The sequence below is a fragment of the Carassius carassius genome, chromosome 42, assembly GCF_963082965.1.
Source record: "Carassius carassius chromosome 42, fCarCar2.1, whole genome shotgun sequence".
Lineage (NCBI taxonomy): Eukaryota > Metazoa > Chordata > Actinopteri > Cypriniformes > Cyprinidae > Carassius > Carassius carassius.
The window spans coordinates 3,862,329-3,879,149 of NC_081796.1; the positions used below are offsets into that span (position 1 = coordinate 3,862,329).

General features: G+C 39.2%; 1 protein-coding gene across 1 annotated transcript in view; it reads right to left on the reverse strand.

Moving 5' to 3' along the window:
- The window catches only part of LOC132124131 (double-stranded RNA-specific editase B2-like), a 200,482-nt gene that overhangs the window by 12,549 nt on the left and 171,112 nt on the right, over positions 1-16,821 (reverse strand). Inside the window, exons 5-7 of the mRNA XM_059534969.1 lie at positions 5,041-5,209; positions 3,271-3,422; positions 943-1,111 (exon numbers count right to left, since the gene is read on the reverse strand). Of these exons, the coding sequence (XP_059390952.1) occupies positions 943-1,111; positions 3,271-3,422; positions 5,041-5,209 (490 nt within the window). The remainder of the gene's footprint in view (positions 1-942; positions 1,112-3,270; positions 3,423-5,040; positions 5,210-16,821) is intronic.

Sequence of the window (16,821 nt, forward strand, 5' to 3'; positions counted from 1 at the left end):
AATCGAATGATCTGAACTTGTAATGTTTGCTACATACTGTAGGAAGGTCCAGTCTGTTCCAATTGAAAACACTTTGGGCCCTATCATACACCCGGCGCAATGCGACGCAAGGCACAGTGCAAGTGTGTTTGCTAGTTTCAGTCTGGTGCCGTTCACATTTTCCCCTCCAGCGTTACGTCGTTTAATTAGCAAATGCATTTGCGCCCATTTGTGCGCCCATGGGCGTGGTCTAAAGTCTGGTGCAATGTTTTTTCTCTGTTATTTAAAGAGCGTGTTAGTAAAGGCGGGTCCGCAACGCGATTACACACTGCTTATTAAACACAGGGACGCACAGCAGCACACAAACATGCCAAATATTAAAAATTAAAGGAATGCAATGCATAAGAATTTTTTGTAGGCTAATTAAATAGAATTAAATAAAATTATATATATATATGCCTCATAGTCATCGCATGTATCAGATTTATCTATTTGCTCGCACATGAGCAGCTCCGTTTCATCTCGGAGACGCGTTCTGTCTTTGCGCTTGCCAAATTCCGCCGTGTAAATATCAAATCCGTCATGGCACGAGCGCAACTGGCTCTTAAAGGGAATGGAAGTTGAGACTCTGATTGGTTTATTGCATGTTACTCCCAAAAAACATCCATTAATCATTAAGAGAATAGGGACAACCCGTTTAGACCATGCGCGCCAAACGTTTTTCCCGTCGTTAAAATAGCAAAAGTGTATTTGGACATGCCCTGAGTGCACCTGCGCTTTACACTTTGTGTTTAGAGAGTTAAAATAGGGCCCTTTATTTCAGACCATTAGCTCTATCATCTCAGATGGAATCAGACCTTTCATTTACTGTCCTTCTCACAGCAGGAACATCCAGAAACACAAAGCTGAGGCCGCTGTTTAATTAAGTCTGAGTGGCTGTTGAACCGTGGTTTTGATACTGACCTGGAAATCTTGTCTGTGCATGACATGGTGATGAGACGTTCTCCTTGAAGGACTCCGTCCCACGTCTGGACAGGACCTGTGGTCTTCACGGGCAGCGTACCCTCCCCTGATTCAATCTTTGTCCGAAGATGGCTGTGAAACTTCTTTACTAAGTATCTGTTGCTGTGCACTGACGAAAATCCGAAAAATAAAAAAAGTGTTAACATGATGCTCAATCTATTCATTTATGAAATGTATTATTTTACCATCAAAAATATTTAGATATTTTTTTAAATGAATAGTTACATTTAAATTAAATAATAAATACAAAATTTATAAATTTAATTTAAATGAATAGTTCACCCCGATTTTTATGCATTTATTTATTTTTTCTGGAGAAAGCAATATTAATGTATAGTAGGACTCTTCTGACAAATATGCAGCTTTTGGCTTCACAAGACATCAACTGATGGACTGAAGTGCTGTGGATAACTTGTGGATTATTGTGATGTTTTTATCAGTTGTTTGGACTGTTATAGATACAGACGGTTGGTCTGGGAACGCCCCCGGGAACGCCCCGTCACCTGATGTGAATTTGTCCCATGGGGGAAAACATTACGTTGGCGCCAATTGAAATACACGGGACAATCATGCCGAAGAGTTGTTGTGTCGTTTTCTGTACCTCCAATAAACTAACAAATTATGAAATCAAGTTCTACATCCTTCCTAACAAACATACAGAGCCGGAAAGGATGACAAAATGGCTACAAGAAATAAGTTGTGAGGATGATCAAGGGAAGTTGTGGAAATGTGTGCAGTCGGCATTCATCACAGGCAGGCTACGTTAACATTGTGTTCATTATTAACGCTATCAAAACTGTGTAAGGTTGTTTCAGAAAGTGGCATGTATATATAATTAACGTTAGCCTTATCATTCTACCTTAAGCAAAACTATGTAACGTTAGCCTAGTGTCGAACATAAACCCGTTTACCCACTTAAAAAAGCATGTGGACAAGTAACAACTTAGTTTTGTGTCAGAACTTTCACACTTTCATTCATAAATTCACCCCGTCTGTGTTTGCTAAACGATTGAATCGTGGAATCCAGTCAAAAATAGAACTTGCTGTATAAAGCAGAACGTCACGGAATTTGGCTATTTTTGAATAAATACATCTATATTAGGGCTGTAAAATGAATCAAATATCGATATGGACTTGTGTATATGAATATTAAAGTTAAAAGAGACTAAAATTGTTTTACGCGTCTCTGGGAATGAGCGCTCAATATGTGCATTTTTGTCATTCAGATACACACGATGTTCGCAGTGTTTTCCCCCATGCCGACTCCGCCCTCGCCACGCCCCCAGCTATGACTAGATGCCGACTGTATGTATTCTGACGGCACCTATTCACTGCAGAGTATCCACTGATGAGACACTGATGCAATGCTACATTTCTCCAAATCTCAAACAAACCTTTCAATATCTTGGATGGCTTGAGGGTTAGTTCATTTTTATCTAACTATAGACAAGTTAGGTGTTTACAAACAGTGATTAAGTTTTTTTGTGGGCGGAGCCTATCTGGTGGCAGGAAATGACTGTTTTAAAGTAGCGATCTATGGAAGCAATGGAATAAGAGAATAAAGACGTAATTGAGATTATATTTCAAAATTCTGACTTTTTTCTTGCAACTTATTTTTTTTAACTTGTCATTCTCTCTTTTCCCCTCGGCTCAGAATCATGAGTTTATAATCTCACACATCTGGCTCTTTTTTATTTTTATTTTTTTTACAGAATTGACAAACATAGTGTAGTTGAGTTAAATTAAGTTATTAAATTAAGTCCGAACTGTGAGATAAACTGTGACCTCTACTCGAAATTGATCTATTCCTTTAATGTTATTATAAAGGATCTATAGTTCTTATAAATGGCGAAAAATTGCAGTATAAAGCTAAAAAAAATAATAATAATCATGATTTGTTTAACCATTATGGTTCTGTTTAAACTCACTACCGTTTATGAGTATATGACTTAGTTCAGTGTGATTTATATTTTACACGTTCCACACATGTATGGCTTCAATGTTCTCTCAAAGTTTGAAAGCCACAAATAACTGAACTGGACTTGACTGCAGTCACAAGTATTTAATGTGCAAGGAAAATGTTTCACCACATGACATTTAAAATCATATTAAATAGTTTTTTTTTCTTTAAAACAGAATAAGTTTGGATTAAGTTTTAAACCCCCCGAAACCAAATAACTTGACACATATAGTATAGCATCTGAACACTTTACATACATAATATAGAAGCAAGCAGAAGAGATGATACAGACAAGTGAAGGGTCTTACAGTCGGAGGTGATTTCATATGGTGAGTTGACGCGGGCGTCCCCGCAGGGCGACGTACTGATGTACATGTGGAAGAGGATGTTCTCTCGGAGTCTCAAACAGGAATCTTTGTGCCGTACGAAGATCGATTGCTCCCAGTCCTCTTTCCTTTTGCTTCAGAGTGATCGCAGGCCGCAGGCGGGAAGAGAGAACAGAAAAGGGAGACATGAGAAACAACCCCATCTGAAAGCATCCGGTGCTCACATTCCGGCTAATAATGGGCCGAGGACACAAAGGAGACAAATATTGGCCTCCCCGCGACCAAGGCTAGTTCCATCACTGTCACATTCCCCTCTCGCCGCGCTGTTTCTCTCTCCGGTACACAATCTCAAATCATTACTCTGTCAGACCAAGGCGAATATAAATGTCGGAGACAAGAGCGAGCTGTAATTCTTTAACCCAGATGATCTGAAGCTAGTCAGCTGTAGGGAGGACACGGCGTTTCCTGCAGACTTTTACACATATCATTATGATTTGGCATCTTACAAAAGACGTTTAGGAATAGTGATCGAGGTGAACTGTGCATGGGGAGTGCATTACATACGCAAACATCATCATCGCTAATTGGCACCTAAGCTGTGCTAATTACGCAAACGACCTGCGATGTCAAGGGTGGAGTCCAGATCAGTCTACTGAGGAAGGTGCTCTGCTATGCCCAGCATAATTATTTGTCTTCCAAACTAGACTCCAGGCTCGGGCACATTTAGTGGCAGATAATGCACTATAGGAAAACGCATATGCAAATATGACATTACAGGCTTTTCTAAACAGCAATCCGCTTCATCGAGGAAGACATTTAGAGTGTTTGCTGCCGCACAGTGATACCTCCAACACCACACCAGACTCAAATGATAATGTGCTTTCTCTGAGAACGAAGAATTAACCCTTTGGAACGTACATCCAGCTCCTTTGTTTGATGCGAAATGTGCTTCTTTGAGAAAATGTGTTGATTGCTTAAAGCTCTAAGGGAGTTTTTCAGGTTTAATATGACATGCTGTTGATTAAAGCAGAACGTAATTTCAACTCTGTGTGAAAAAATGAGCAAATATCTTGTTTACAGTAATGCACTTACTATGGAGGTTACTGTGGAAGACCCAAATAAGATAAAAAGTAATTGTGACTATATATCTAATAATTATGACTTTATTTATTGTACTTTGGACTTTATATCTTCTAACTGTGACTTTATATCTCACTTTTTTTTCTTAATTGCAACTTTATATCTCACAATGTGGCTTTTGTTACAATGTTACTATATATCGCACAATTGTGACAATTATAGGGTGGTTGTGTACACACACTGCCACACACATTTCAGTTCAAACGACTTAATTTAATTAATCAACCAGAATATTCCTTTAATGTGTTTTGGGCAAATGTAATGCATATCATAAATCATTTCATTCGTGCATCTATACATCATGCTCTTCTCTTGCATGCAGTTATTTTTTTTTAAAGCTGTTTCTTCTCCATGCATCAAAATATTGCAATTAACACAGTGAAAGCTACTGCATTGTGTGTGTGTGTGTTGGGTTTATTCATCTTGCATTGGGTACAAGTTTGTCTTGAGAAATTATCTAAATCTGACAATCTCATTGGGAGCATTCTCACCAGAAAAAAAAAAAAAAAAATTAAATGTTTTCTTTACGGCACAGGGGCAGGGTTTGGGTTATTGCTCATAATTATGTAAGATTTATTTATAGATGATCAAATGTAAATGTGTGTCATTTACCTGAGGTGTAGCTCTAGTTGGGAGTACAGGAACCGCAGCAGGGCTCGTCTGGTGGTGATTTCAGCGTGACAGTCGTTGACCGCCAGACCCTGGTCACTGATATACTCTCCATTAATGCATTTAGTGCCGGTCGATAGCGCCACCACTTGGGCCTGTCTTAGATCCAGACCTGATGAGCATAAACACAAACACTTATGATGGCTTTCTAATATTGGATCCGACAGCAAACATAGGCCAGTTCACACCAACGCATGATAACGTTCTGTTTAATATAAGCGCACACTGCAGTATTGTCATCTGACACTTTAACTGCTCAAGTTAGTTACAGAAGGATGGATTCTGGTTGGCTGTCAATGTTTTTATTAAATCATTCTGAAAGTGATTCCGTTTAGATTGTTCCCTATAGATACAGACGGTTGGTCTGGGAACGCCCCCGGGAACGCCCCGTCACCTGATGTGAATTTATCCCGTGGGGGAAAACATTGCATTGGCGCCAATTGAAATACAGGGGGAAAATGGTGCCGAAGAGTTGTTGTGTCGTTTTCTGTACCTCCAATAAACTAACAAATTATGAAATGAAGTTCTACATCCTTCCTAACAAACATACAGAGCCGGAAAGGATGACAAAATGGCTATAAGCAATAAGTTGTGAGGATGATCAAGGGAAGTTGTGGAAATGTGTGCAGTCGGCATTCATCACAGGCAGGCTACGTTAACATTGTGATCCTCAGCCTGCTCGTCACTGTTGGTGCCCCCCTGCATCCTCCACACCAGCTCCGCCCCATGCTGAGAGTTCTTCGAGGCCGGCGCATCGAGCCCCGCACAGGAGAGCGGCGCCCCCCGTGTCACTTCCTGCTGCGAAGCCCTCTAGGAAAAGGACTAAGCAGCCCTGACACAGGCAACTCGGAGATGTGGGAGACTGCTCTTCAGGAGCTGGCGGAGACAGCGCCACTCCTTCCCCCGGAGGAGGGCCGGGTGGAGAATCCACAGTTTTTGTTTCTTCTGTGCACCCACTTTTTCATAAAAGAGCAATTTCCCTTTCCTCTGAGTTGCAAGGCTCGCAGGTTGACGATGAGCGACGCACTGCCTCCTCATTCTCACCCACTATGCCCCCTTTTGCCAGCGGTCAAGAGGTCGCGGTACGGAGATGCAACGCCTCTCCAAGCGTCTCTGGCCAGTTCCTCTGGGAACACGAGGAGTGTGGCCGTGATGACTCGGAACGCGATGCCTTTTAGGCCATCCGACACAACTCCCCATCACTGCACCACTGCGGGTATGTGGACTGTCCCTTTGGTGCCACCTGTACGGAGTTTGGGAGCGTGGCTTGCTCTGCCCAACCAGTCACGCTGGCTCATTTGGACGGTCCGACTCGGTTACGAGATTCAGTTCGCCCGGCAACCTCCCAAGTTCAATGGCGTGCTCGAGACTTCGGTGGCAGTCCGGGACACCTTTGTCTTGCGCGAGGAGATTGCTGTCCTGCTGGCAAAGGATGCAGTCAAGCTGGTCCCTCCAGCCTAGATGAGGACAGGGTTTTACAATCCCCTACTTCGACGTACCCAAGAAAAGCCGTGGACTTCGGCCTATCCTGGATCTGTGAGTCTTGAATCGGGCCCTGCACAAGCTCCCGTTCAAGTTGCTGATGCATATAAAAAAAACGCATTATCAAATGCGTTCAACCCCAGGACTGGTTTGCAGCGATCAACCTGAAAGTCGCGTACTTTCATGTCAACTTTCAAGGTCGCGGCGGGTGCCCTTGCCCCACTATGGGAAGTGGGCATCAGGATCCTTAACTTTCCTGATGACTGGCTCATTATGGCCCGGTCCCGAGAGAAGTTGTGCGATCACAGGGACTTGGTGCTCCGGCACCTCTGTCAGTTGGGGCTTCAGGTCAACCGAGAGAAGAGCAAGCTCTCCCCTGTGCAGAGAATCTCTCATCTCGATATGGAGTTAGACTCGGTGAGTATGATGGCACTGCTCACCAGCGAGCATGCCCAGTCAGTGCTGAACTGCCTGAGTTCCTTCAGAGGCAGGACAGTGGTACCACTGAAACACTTTCAGAGGCTCCTGGAGCATATGACATCCGCAGCCGCAGTCACGCCGCTCGGGTTGCTCCATATGAGACCACTTCAGCACTGGTTGCACTCCCGAGTCCCGAGATGGGCATGGTGATGCGGTACACATCGTGTCACCTTCCACCAATGTGTCGCCGCCGATTTAGCCCCTGGTCGGACCTTGCCTTTCTACGGGCCGGCGTGCCCTTAGGACAAGTGTCCTGGAATGTTGTTGTCAGAACAGGTGTCTCCAACACGGGCTGGGGTGCAACATGCAACGAGCAGGCAGCTTCAGGGTCCTGGACAGGACCTCGACTGCTTTGGCACATCAACTGTCTGGAGTTGCTGGCAGTGCATCTAGCCTTACGGCGGTTTTGGCCGCTGTTGCTAGACAGGCACGTGTTGGTCCGCATGGACAACACTGCGGCTGTTTCGTACATCAACCGACAGGGCGGTCTACGATCAGGTCGCATGTCCCAACTCGCCCGCCATCTCCTCCTCTGGAGTCAGACGTGAATCACGTTGCTGCGCACTATCCACATACCGGGGGAGCTCAATCGCCTGTCGCCAGGCCCATAGGGAATCAAGCCATATGGACACCTAGCCCAGTACAGGAGCTGACCGGAGCTCCGGGCATGCTAATACCAGTACTGGGCTAGGTGTCCATATGGCTTGATTCCCTATGGGTAATCCCATATGTGTATTCTTCCACAGTAAGGTTTCCCTCTTGGCAAACCCGTGTCTTCCCTTGGCAGACCCATTCTGTCAGTCTCTTCTGGCAGCTGTTCCATCCTTACTCTAAGGTAGGACCTGCCTCAGAGACCCTTTACATATGTAGTATTGCCCCCTGGGTCAATCCATATCAGTATCTCCACATGTCACCTCCCTACGGGTAGGATGTGGTCTCCGTAGCGGCCTGTCCCTAGGCTCGCTTCCCCATTGTCTTGCCAAGCTGAAAGAACAAATCCGGAAGATTTGAAGCAATCTTTCACCGAAGGTTGAAATCCCTTCCACTAACTTTGTGTGGGCGGAACAGCAGTGTGGCCTTCTCCAGTAGCGATGTACTTACCCTTTGGCCCCTTCGGTACCAAGGTCAGTGAATTTGTGCTGGGGCTTTGGGAAGGTTACGACCTTAAGCGTAGCTTTTGTGGCACGCCAAGTCTTGCCGACAATTGCAGCGCCACAGGGTTGTGACGGTGTTCAGGTTGTGACGTTTTCCATAGGACCCCATATGTCGTTCGACATAACTCGTAGTGACTGACAGATAGGGAACGTCTCGGTTACGTACATAACCCTCGTTCCCTGATGGAGGGAACGGAGACGTTATGTCCCCATGCCACAACCTTGAACCGGTCGCTGTTGCCGGGACACGTTCTCGGCTCCTCAGCGTAAAACCTAATGAGTGGATGCACCTGTCGCCCTATTTATACCCGTTGGCACTGGGAATGGCTCAGGTATGTTAAATCCACTAGCCAATTTTCATTGGCGTTTTCTCTTAAACTCAGAGATGATTGGCCTCCCAAGTGAGACCCCATATGTCATTCGACATAACGTCTCCGTTTCCTCCATCAGGGAACGAGGGTTACGTACGTAACCGAGACGTTATGGTGTAAACTTCCAGAATTTGAATGATTATTAAAGCTTATTTATAATTTTCATTACTGGTGTGAACAGGCCTAGCGTTGTCCTAAATTTAACATGTGAAGAACCATTAGCCAGTCATAACAGAGGTCATTTACGTACAGGTGTCTTGAAGGTAAACTGTAAAAATAATAAGAAATAAAATTAAATTAATAATAATAAAAGAATACATTTGAAAATAAAATACAATCGATTGAAGCAAGTTTTACAAGGAAATGCCACTCTTTCTACGTTGATTTAATATTTAATTTAATGAGATTGCCATTTCTTTGTAATTATTTCTGAAATTTAGAAGCAATTTCTGAGAGAAAATTAATTGTATGACAGGCACTAGAGTCTTAAAGAAATTAAGGATGCATTAAACAAATCAAAAGTGATAGTACAAACATTTATAATGTTAAAAAAGATTTCCATTTCAAATAAATGCTGTTCTTGTAAACTTTTATTTAATAAAGAAAAAAAAAGAAAAAATTCATCAGCACAACTGTTTCAAATACTACTACTAATAAAAAAAGATTCTGCATCAAATTAACATCAAATCAGTATGATTTCTGAAGGATCTTTTGATACTGAAGACTGGAGTAATGACATCTCAAAATCAGCTTTGCATCACAGAAATAATAATAATAAAAAAAAAAAAACATTCATATCGAAAGCAGTTATTGTAAACTGTTGGTTTCATTTAGTTCCAGTGTGCTCCTGTTTAGTTAATCTTCGTTCATTTAGATCACCTGTTCCTGGTTTTTCGTTATCCTCATAACCTGTCTGCCTCTCGTTCTGTTCTCCTTTGTCCTTGATCAATGTTACTTGGGTGGTTGAAATGTGTTTAAGGTCATTAAAAGACTTCTTTCTTTTAACTTCTTCTTCGTGCACAGTTCCTTAAACTACGTACCACACTTTTTTTTATTACTGTATTTATATTGGCCAAGAATTTGACATCTGCATTTCTATACTTGCATCAAGGCTTCAGGAACCGAGAACAATGAAAAAAGTATAATGTAAAACAAAATGTTAAGAATTTCTGGTGGAAGAAAAATACAAAAAAATTAATGTGGCTTAAAAAAAAAGCAGCATGCACAAGGTTTTTATCTAGACGGATACAACTATAAATTCTGCTGTAGTCCACAATAATAGCTGTTCTTTGCTTATGTTCTTTACACAAGGATGAGTAACTCCTAACTCGCTGTGGCTGCGCTGGTCATCAGTGCACAAAGCTTTTCTGTGACATTTTCATCAGCCACAGTAAGATAAAACCCACAACCCCAGCACAAAGCACCTCCACCTGCTACGGCTCGCTGTACCCGTCTCACAGCTGCTCGGCCACGATCCGGCCCTGACAGGAGCACACAGGCTTCACTGGGATTTCTGCACTGACAACAGCTCAAGCATGCGAGTGGATGTCTCAGCATGCTTAACCATAAAGCTCTGTGTGCTGGAAAAAATATATATCTCCCCATCGCTTCAAAAATGTAGTGTCCACTGCCTCAGGTAGACCGACAGGCTAGAGGCAACATATGAGCTTTTATCAGTCGGGGCCCAGACAGAATTGCACGCCGTGGCCCGACCGCCACCAGCGCGGCTCGCTAGCAATAACAATAATAAAAACTAATATTGAGGTGGGGTTAAAGGCATAGCCTTGGAAATCCATTATTCCACCTTTCACTGCTTGCTGAACCGAGAGAGAGAAGGAGAAATAAATGAATGTGAATCAGAAAAAGAGAGACTGGGTCTAACAGAACCAATCATACTTATTGAAAAGAGGTTTACTGGACGTTCTAACTGTTAAACTCTACATGTATTCATATAAACTGAGTTTAAAAGGTTATTTCATTCACTAACTCATATTCTGTCAAACATTTATTTAACTTCATGTCATTCCAAGGAAGCATGTCTTAATTTGTTCTAGAAAAAAAAAAAAAGAGAGAGTCATTTAGCAGAGTTCATGTTGAGCTCGGGGATGAAAAAGAAAGAAAGAAAGAAAGAAAGAAAGAAAGAAAAAGAAAGAAAACATCCATATGAAAACACCATATATATATATATATATATATATATATATATATATATATATATATATATATATATATATATATATATATATATATATATATATATATATATATATATATATATATATATATATATATATATATATATATTTCTTAAACTGTGAATACATGGGAGGTTTTCAATCTATTTTTCAATTTATTTATTATTATTATTATTATTATTTTATTTTATCATTGCACCACAATGTACAATACAATACAATGTACAGTAACAAAATGTAAAATTATCTGCTATTTTAAGAGACTTATTGGCCTTTTTGATATCACTTCCTGTTTTTCTAAATTCAAATTATATTATTATCATTATTATTATATATGCAAATTCAAAAGCTTGTAATCAGATTTTTTAAGAAGTTAATTTTATTCAGCAAATATGCATTTAACTGATCAGAAGTGACAGTAAACTATACTATTATAAAATATTTATAAAGGAATAAATGCTGTTCTTTTCAACTTTTTTTTGGTCAAAATATACAATATAATTAAGTATTAAAAAAGTTAAAGTTTCAACACTGATAATAATCAGACATGTTTCTTGAGCAGCAAATCAGCATATTACTTTGATTTCTGAATGATCATGTGACATTAAGCCCTTTCACACATACAGCCTTTCCGGAAAATTACCGATAAATTGCCGTAAAGAGATCAAGTGTGAACAGTATCTTTTCAAAAATACCGGTAAAGTCGTTCCAGTAATTTTACGGCAATTTACTGGTATTACTGTGTGAAAGAGGCTACTGAGGACTGGAAAATTCAGCTTTGCATCACAGGAAAAAGTTACATGATATGTTATTATTTACAAAATATAAAAATATGTGCTTTATTTGTCTTTTTTCACATTGCAATTAATTTTTAAGGAAAAACGTGTCATTTCCATTCTTCCAAATATCCCCTTGCTGACAGAATTTACATTTGTGTGAGAACACATTCCTAATAAATAAATAATGAATATATATATATATATATATATATATATATATATATATGACAATAATGGCAGCATTATTGTTGCATGTAACCTGTAGAGTGGGAAAAGAGATTCCTGGTACTCCAGTCAACAATCAATCCTTGAGGAAAGCAATGCAGCTGCCCAGCACAAACCCATCACGGTTATGTTCTTCTTTTTACACACTATTATATGAACTCAAACATCCCAAATGTTCCTCTGAAGACAAATGCCAGCTGGTTCTGCTTCAGTCTCCACCTGCCTTACCTGATCTATCCCAGCATGCACTGGTACAGTGCACAGCAGGGACCCGGCGTGCCCAGGTTTTGTGTTCAGGCATCTTTATTCAACAATCTCCAAAAGCAAAAACACTTCAGGAAAAAAAAAAACAAGTTAAAAGGCCCCGACCACCTCACTCTCCCAGCCTGTTCTCTCCATGCTGTTCCATTTAATGATAGTTTAGATCAATCTGGTGATGGCAGAGAGAAAGAAAAGAGAGTGTGTAGTCATTTCTCTCTGTAGCGGCATGAATTTGTTGTAAAGGCTCTTCTCTCGGTGTGAGGGGTGATAAGGCCTGTGGGCACTGCTGCTTTTAGAAGAGCAATAATCAGCACACTATACATGCTTTTAATAATTGTCTTTAAAAATAGTTCACAAAAAGATTTGGAGAATGTAGCATTAGATCACTTGTTCATCAAAAAATGCTCTGCAGTAAATGGGTGCCATCAGAATGAGAGTCCAAACAGCTGATAAAAACACCACAATAATCCACACCAATCCATTCCATCAGTTAGTGTCTTTTCAAGCGAAAAGCTGCAAGTTTGTAAGAAACAAATCCATCCATAAGACATTTTTGACATTACTGGAGGAAGTGTTATTATGGATTAGGGACTTATATTTTGGCCAGAAGTGACAGTTTAGACAGGTAAAAACATGTTAAACAGGAATTGGTTTATTAAAAAATAAAGCTTTTCATTTCACCAGACATTAACTGATGGACTGGAGTGGTGTGGATTATTGTGATGTTATCAGCTGTTTGGTCTCTCATTCTGACGGCACCCATTCACTGCAGAGCATCCATTGATGAACAAGTGATCTAATGCTACATTCTCCAAATCTGATTAGTAAACAAACTCATCTACATCTTGGATGGCTTGATGGTGATTAAATTTACATTTTCATTTTGTAATTTAGGTCAGAAAAAAATATATTTTTTTCTTTTTAAACCTTTAAATAACATTCTAAAAAAATTTGCATATGAATTTTTTTATTCAGAATGCAGTTATTAACGGACAGGCTATTAAAGTTGTGGAATCTTTTTTTTTTTTTTCATATTTGATGCATCAGTATTTTATGTAGTATGATAATGAGAATATGGAGCTTATAATAAAGGAGGAAAAATCAGCTTCATCCAGGATATATAATTGCATCAACAATTCAATCCAGAAAAAATGCAGTCACTATTATTTATATCCAAAAATTAAGATTAAATTCTGATCGCATGTAATATAAATCAGCGAGGTTTTTATAGCAGAATAGCAGACTACATAAAATTGTGAACTAGATTTGTAAAAAAAGCAACCTGATTCTTACAATTTAACACACAGAAATACAGATACTCAGACTTCACCACTGCTTTGCTGTCACCACACCAGACTGTACCTCTTCATCTGAAAGTGGTGTATTCAGTGCAGTATTCAGTAAGTGGTGAGTGGGTATTCCATTCTGAGAAAGACCGTATTAATCAGCACATGGGTCACTCTAGTGGAGGTCTATCAGGGGAAAGCCCATCTGCTGATATGAGCATAACAAGCATCATTAGCCCCGCCTTTCTTAAATGAGTTTGGTTTCACAAAACAGGGAAAGAATTCAGTTCATCAGCTCCTTTATGAGGCCATGCATCAAATCATAAGGAATCATTAGATTGGGTTTTATGCATCCTCTGTTTTGGGAGGTCTAGGAAAAGCCATACTGAACTGGCTAGAAAGGACACTGTGTATTTAGGTTAAAAAAAGATGCAGAAAGCGATTATTTATGAAAATTGATGAATTTGCATTAAACTTATTTTCTTCAGGGGTAAAGTAAATGGCCGAGGTCAACGTCTACCAAGTCATATGCATGCCATTAGGAATAAAGAGGTTCACGAATTGATCCTTTACAAGTTGCTCTTGCATGATAAAATGTTTGAATATAAAATAAGGTCAAAACGGTGTATGTCATCACCATTACAAACTATTTTCCAGAGAAAATTTGTGCAAATATGACACGCTTATAAAATTTAATTATATGCTTAGAGAAAGAGCTTCATCTACAAAAAGACACTAAATAAGTATAACCATTGTCAAATATAGAATCTGACCCCCCCACCATTTTCATTCTAATTTTAGTTAAGCTTTTAATAAAGTTGTTGTGTGTTTTTGTCATTCATATATATATATATATATATATCTCAAGTTTTAAAAAATATAACAAAAATATCAGTTTTATTTTTATTTTAGTATATCAATTTAAACTTGATTAAAATGATAAATGCACCATTTTATTTTATTTTATTTAAGTTATTTCAAGTAAGGAAAATGTTTTTAATGCGTTTAGGTAATTATAATTATTAGTTAATTATAATTAATTATAATATCCTTGTTTTGGACTACAGCCATCACTTGTATTCAAAGCTTCAATAAAAAAAGATTAAAAGCTAAAATTAAAAGTTAAAAGAGTAAGTGCTTTCCTTAAAATTTTAATGGAAATTAAAATTTTAAGGTAGCACACAAAAAAGTTGTACTTTAAAGTTGTAAAAGTTGCATTTACATGACTATCTAGGAAAAGCACTGTAATTTACGAATAGGCAAGTGATGACCAGGGAGTAACATGTTGTATAAATAACTACATGACCTCATTTTGAGAATAAAACTTATCAGAACCTTGGTTGCGATTAATATGCTTTTTTTTTTTTTACCACGGGAAATGTTTTTCTTTCCACTCCCAAATTGCTCTTATCACAACCATCTATTCTTTAAATGGAAGTAGACCCATCTGGTTCCCTTTACCAGCCCTTCAACTGTGCATCTGATGTTCAAAACCCTGTATCCCAGCATCCATACTGTGCCTGGTTGAAATAAGATTCACACCATCTGATTCAAGCGGTGTCTGTTTCTTTTACGTTAGCAGATGAAATAATCCAATAAGAGTCCTGTGAGGAGCACTCTCGCTCAGGTTATGACTCCCTCTGCCAAAGTCCCGCGGTTCAAAGTTGGACCTGCATTAATATTCCACCGGTGCCCTTACCAGTCTAAAAGATTCAATAGATGCTCAAAGAGCAGTGAACAGAACCCCCAGTGTTTCTGTCAAGTTTGCGTGTCTGCTCGCCTGCCACAAATTCTTGGGCACCGATGTCTGGATCTTTAAAGATACCAGTCTTAATAAACATTCTCCACAATTACTGTGAGGCAGACAGAGCGGGAAGGAGAGAAAGAGAGCGAGACCGAGCAGCGAGGACAGGGATTAGGTCAGATCTCACTCCAGTCTAAATTGATGAGCTGTGGTCTTCAAAAGAAAAACTTGATCCTGATCCTGCAATGGAGTTCCTCAAGGCTGTGTCAGTTCACCTATTCTTTTTACACTTTTCACAAACGAATGCTCAAACTGGCATTCACAGAATTATGTTTTTAAATATTCAGACGACACAGCCATTTTAAGTCTACTTTACGAGCATGATAATGTTAGCACCATTTATCAAGCAGAAATAAGTATGTTTGTTGACAGGTGTGATAAAAATGAGTTTGTAATTAAAACTAAAAAGACACAGGAAATTGTATTTGATCCAAAATGTATTGGTGACCATCAACCAGTGGTTATATAGACCCTCATATTACCCAGTCGCACACCTACACCTTACATGGAATACACATATTGAATGGTTTTGTACTCGCCTAGAACAAAGATTGTACTTCTTGCGCAGATTACGTCTGTATGGTGTGAACAAAAATGTCCTGAGGCTGTTTTATAAAGTATTGTTAGGTATGGGATCACAGTATGGTTTGGTAATCTTTCAGTGAAGCTTAAATCTAAGTTGACGCACCTGATATTGACAGCATCTAAAATTGTCAGGCATGAGAGAGATTGTAATCTCCAGGATTTATATGAGGAATGTATTCGTAACCAGGTGGAAAGGATCATTGGCGATCAGAGTCATTTTTTAAACTCACAATATGAACTGCTTCCCTCTGGCAGAAGATACAGAGTCCCGAGGTGTAAGCTAAATCGATACAGGAACTCCTTTGTACCAGTATCTGTGTGCCTGTTTAACAGATGTTTATCTTAAGGTTTTCTTTCTATTTTATCTTTTATATTGTTTGTTTTATCTTTTTTACTTGTCTATTGTATGTAGATTGTATGTAGGTCATGCAGCATTTTTGTAGTCCAAAACAATTTTCCTCTCGAGGATAAAAAATATACTACTACTACCACTACTACAATGGCTACTGAAAGCCTGCAGCTGGGTCTTACACAAACACACTGAAACATCAACCTGTCACTGCTAGGCACCTGAGCTCATTCATAATCTTGGGATATACTGTATATTTTAGCAACAATACACCGATAAATATAGGTAAGGCAAGTATCACTATTATTTTTGTATTGCATTTTTAAGTATTGCTTCACTGGGCTCTTAGTACCAGTGCTCTTTTAGTGTCATTGAGATATTATCATAGTTTTTAGTCATTTATTAGTCATAGTTTAGTTTAGTCATAGTTAAGGAAAATATAAAAAAATGTTTGTCAGCTTTTTTTTTCTTCACATATTTGATTTTAGATTTTTTTTTATTTGTGTTAGCATTTATTATTTAAGTAACAACATTTTTACATTGTTTTAATTTTAGTTTCAGGTTTAGTTAACTATAATGACCCTGATTTAAATAACTCTAAATATTGGGTGGAAAACAAAAAAGTAATTTAAAAAGGAATTAAATGCAACAATTTATGCAATTAATCCTAATTAATGGCACAAAACATAAAAAAATTGCCATCATAAATCATTTTCAAACGGAATCTCCAGATCTCCAAACAGCAAAGACAGT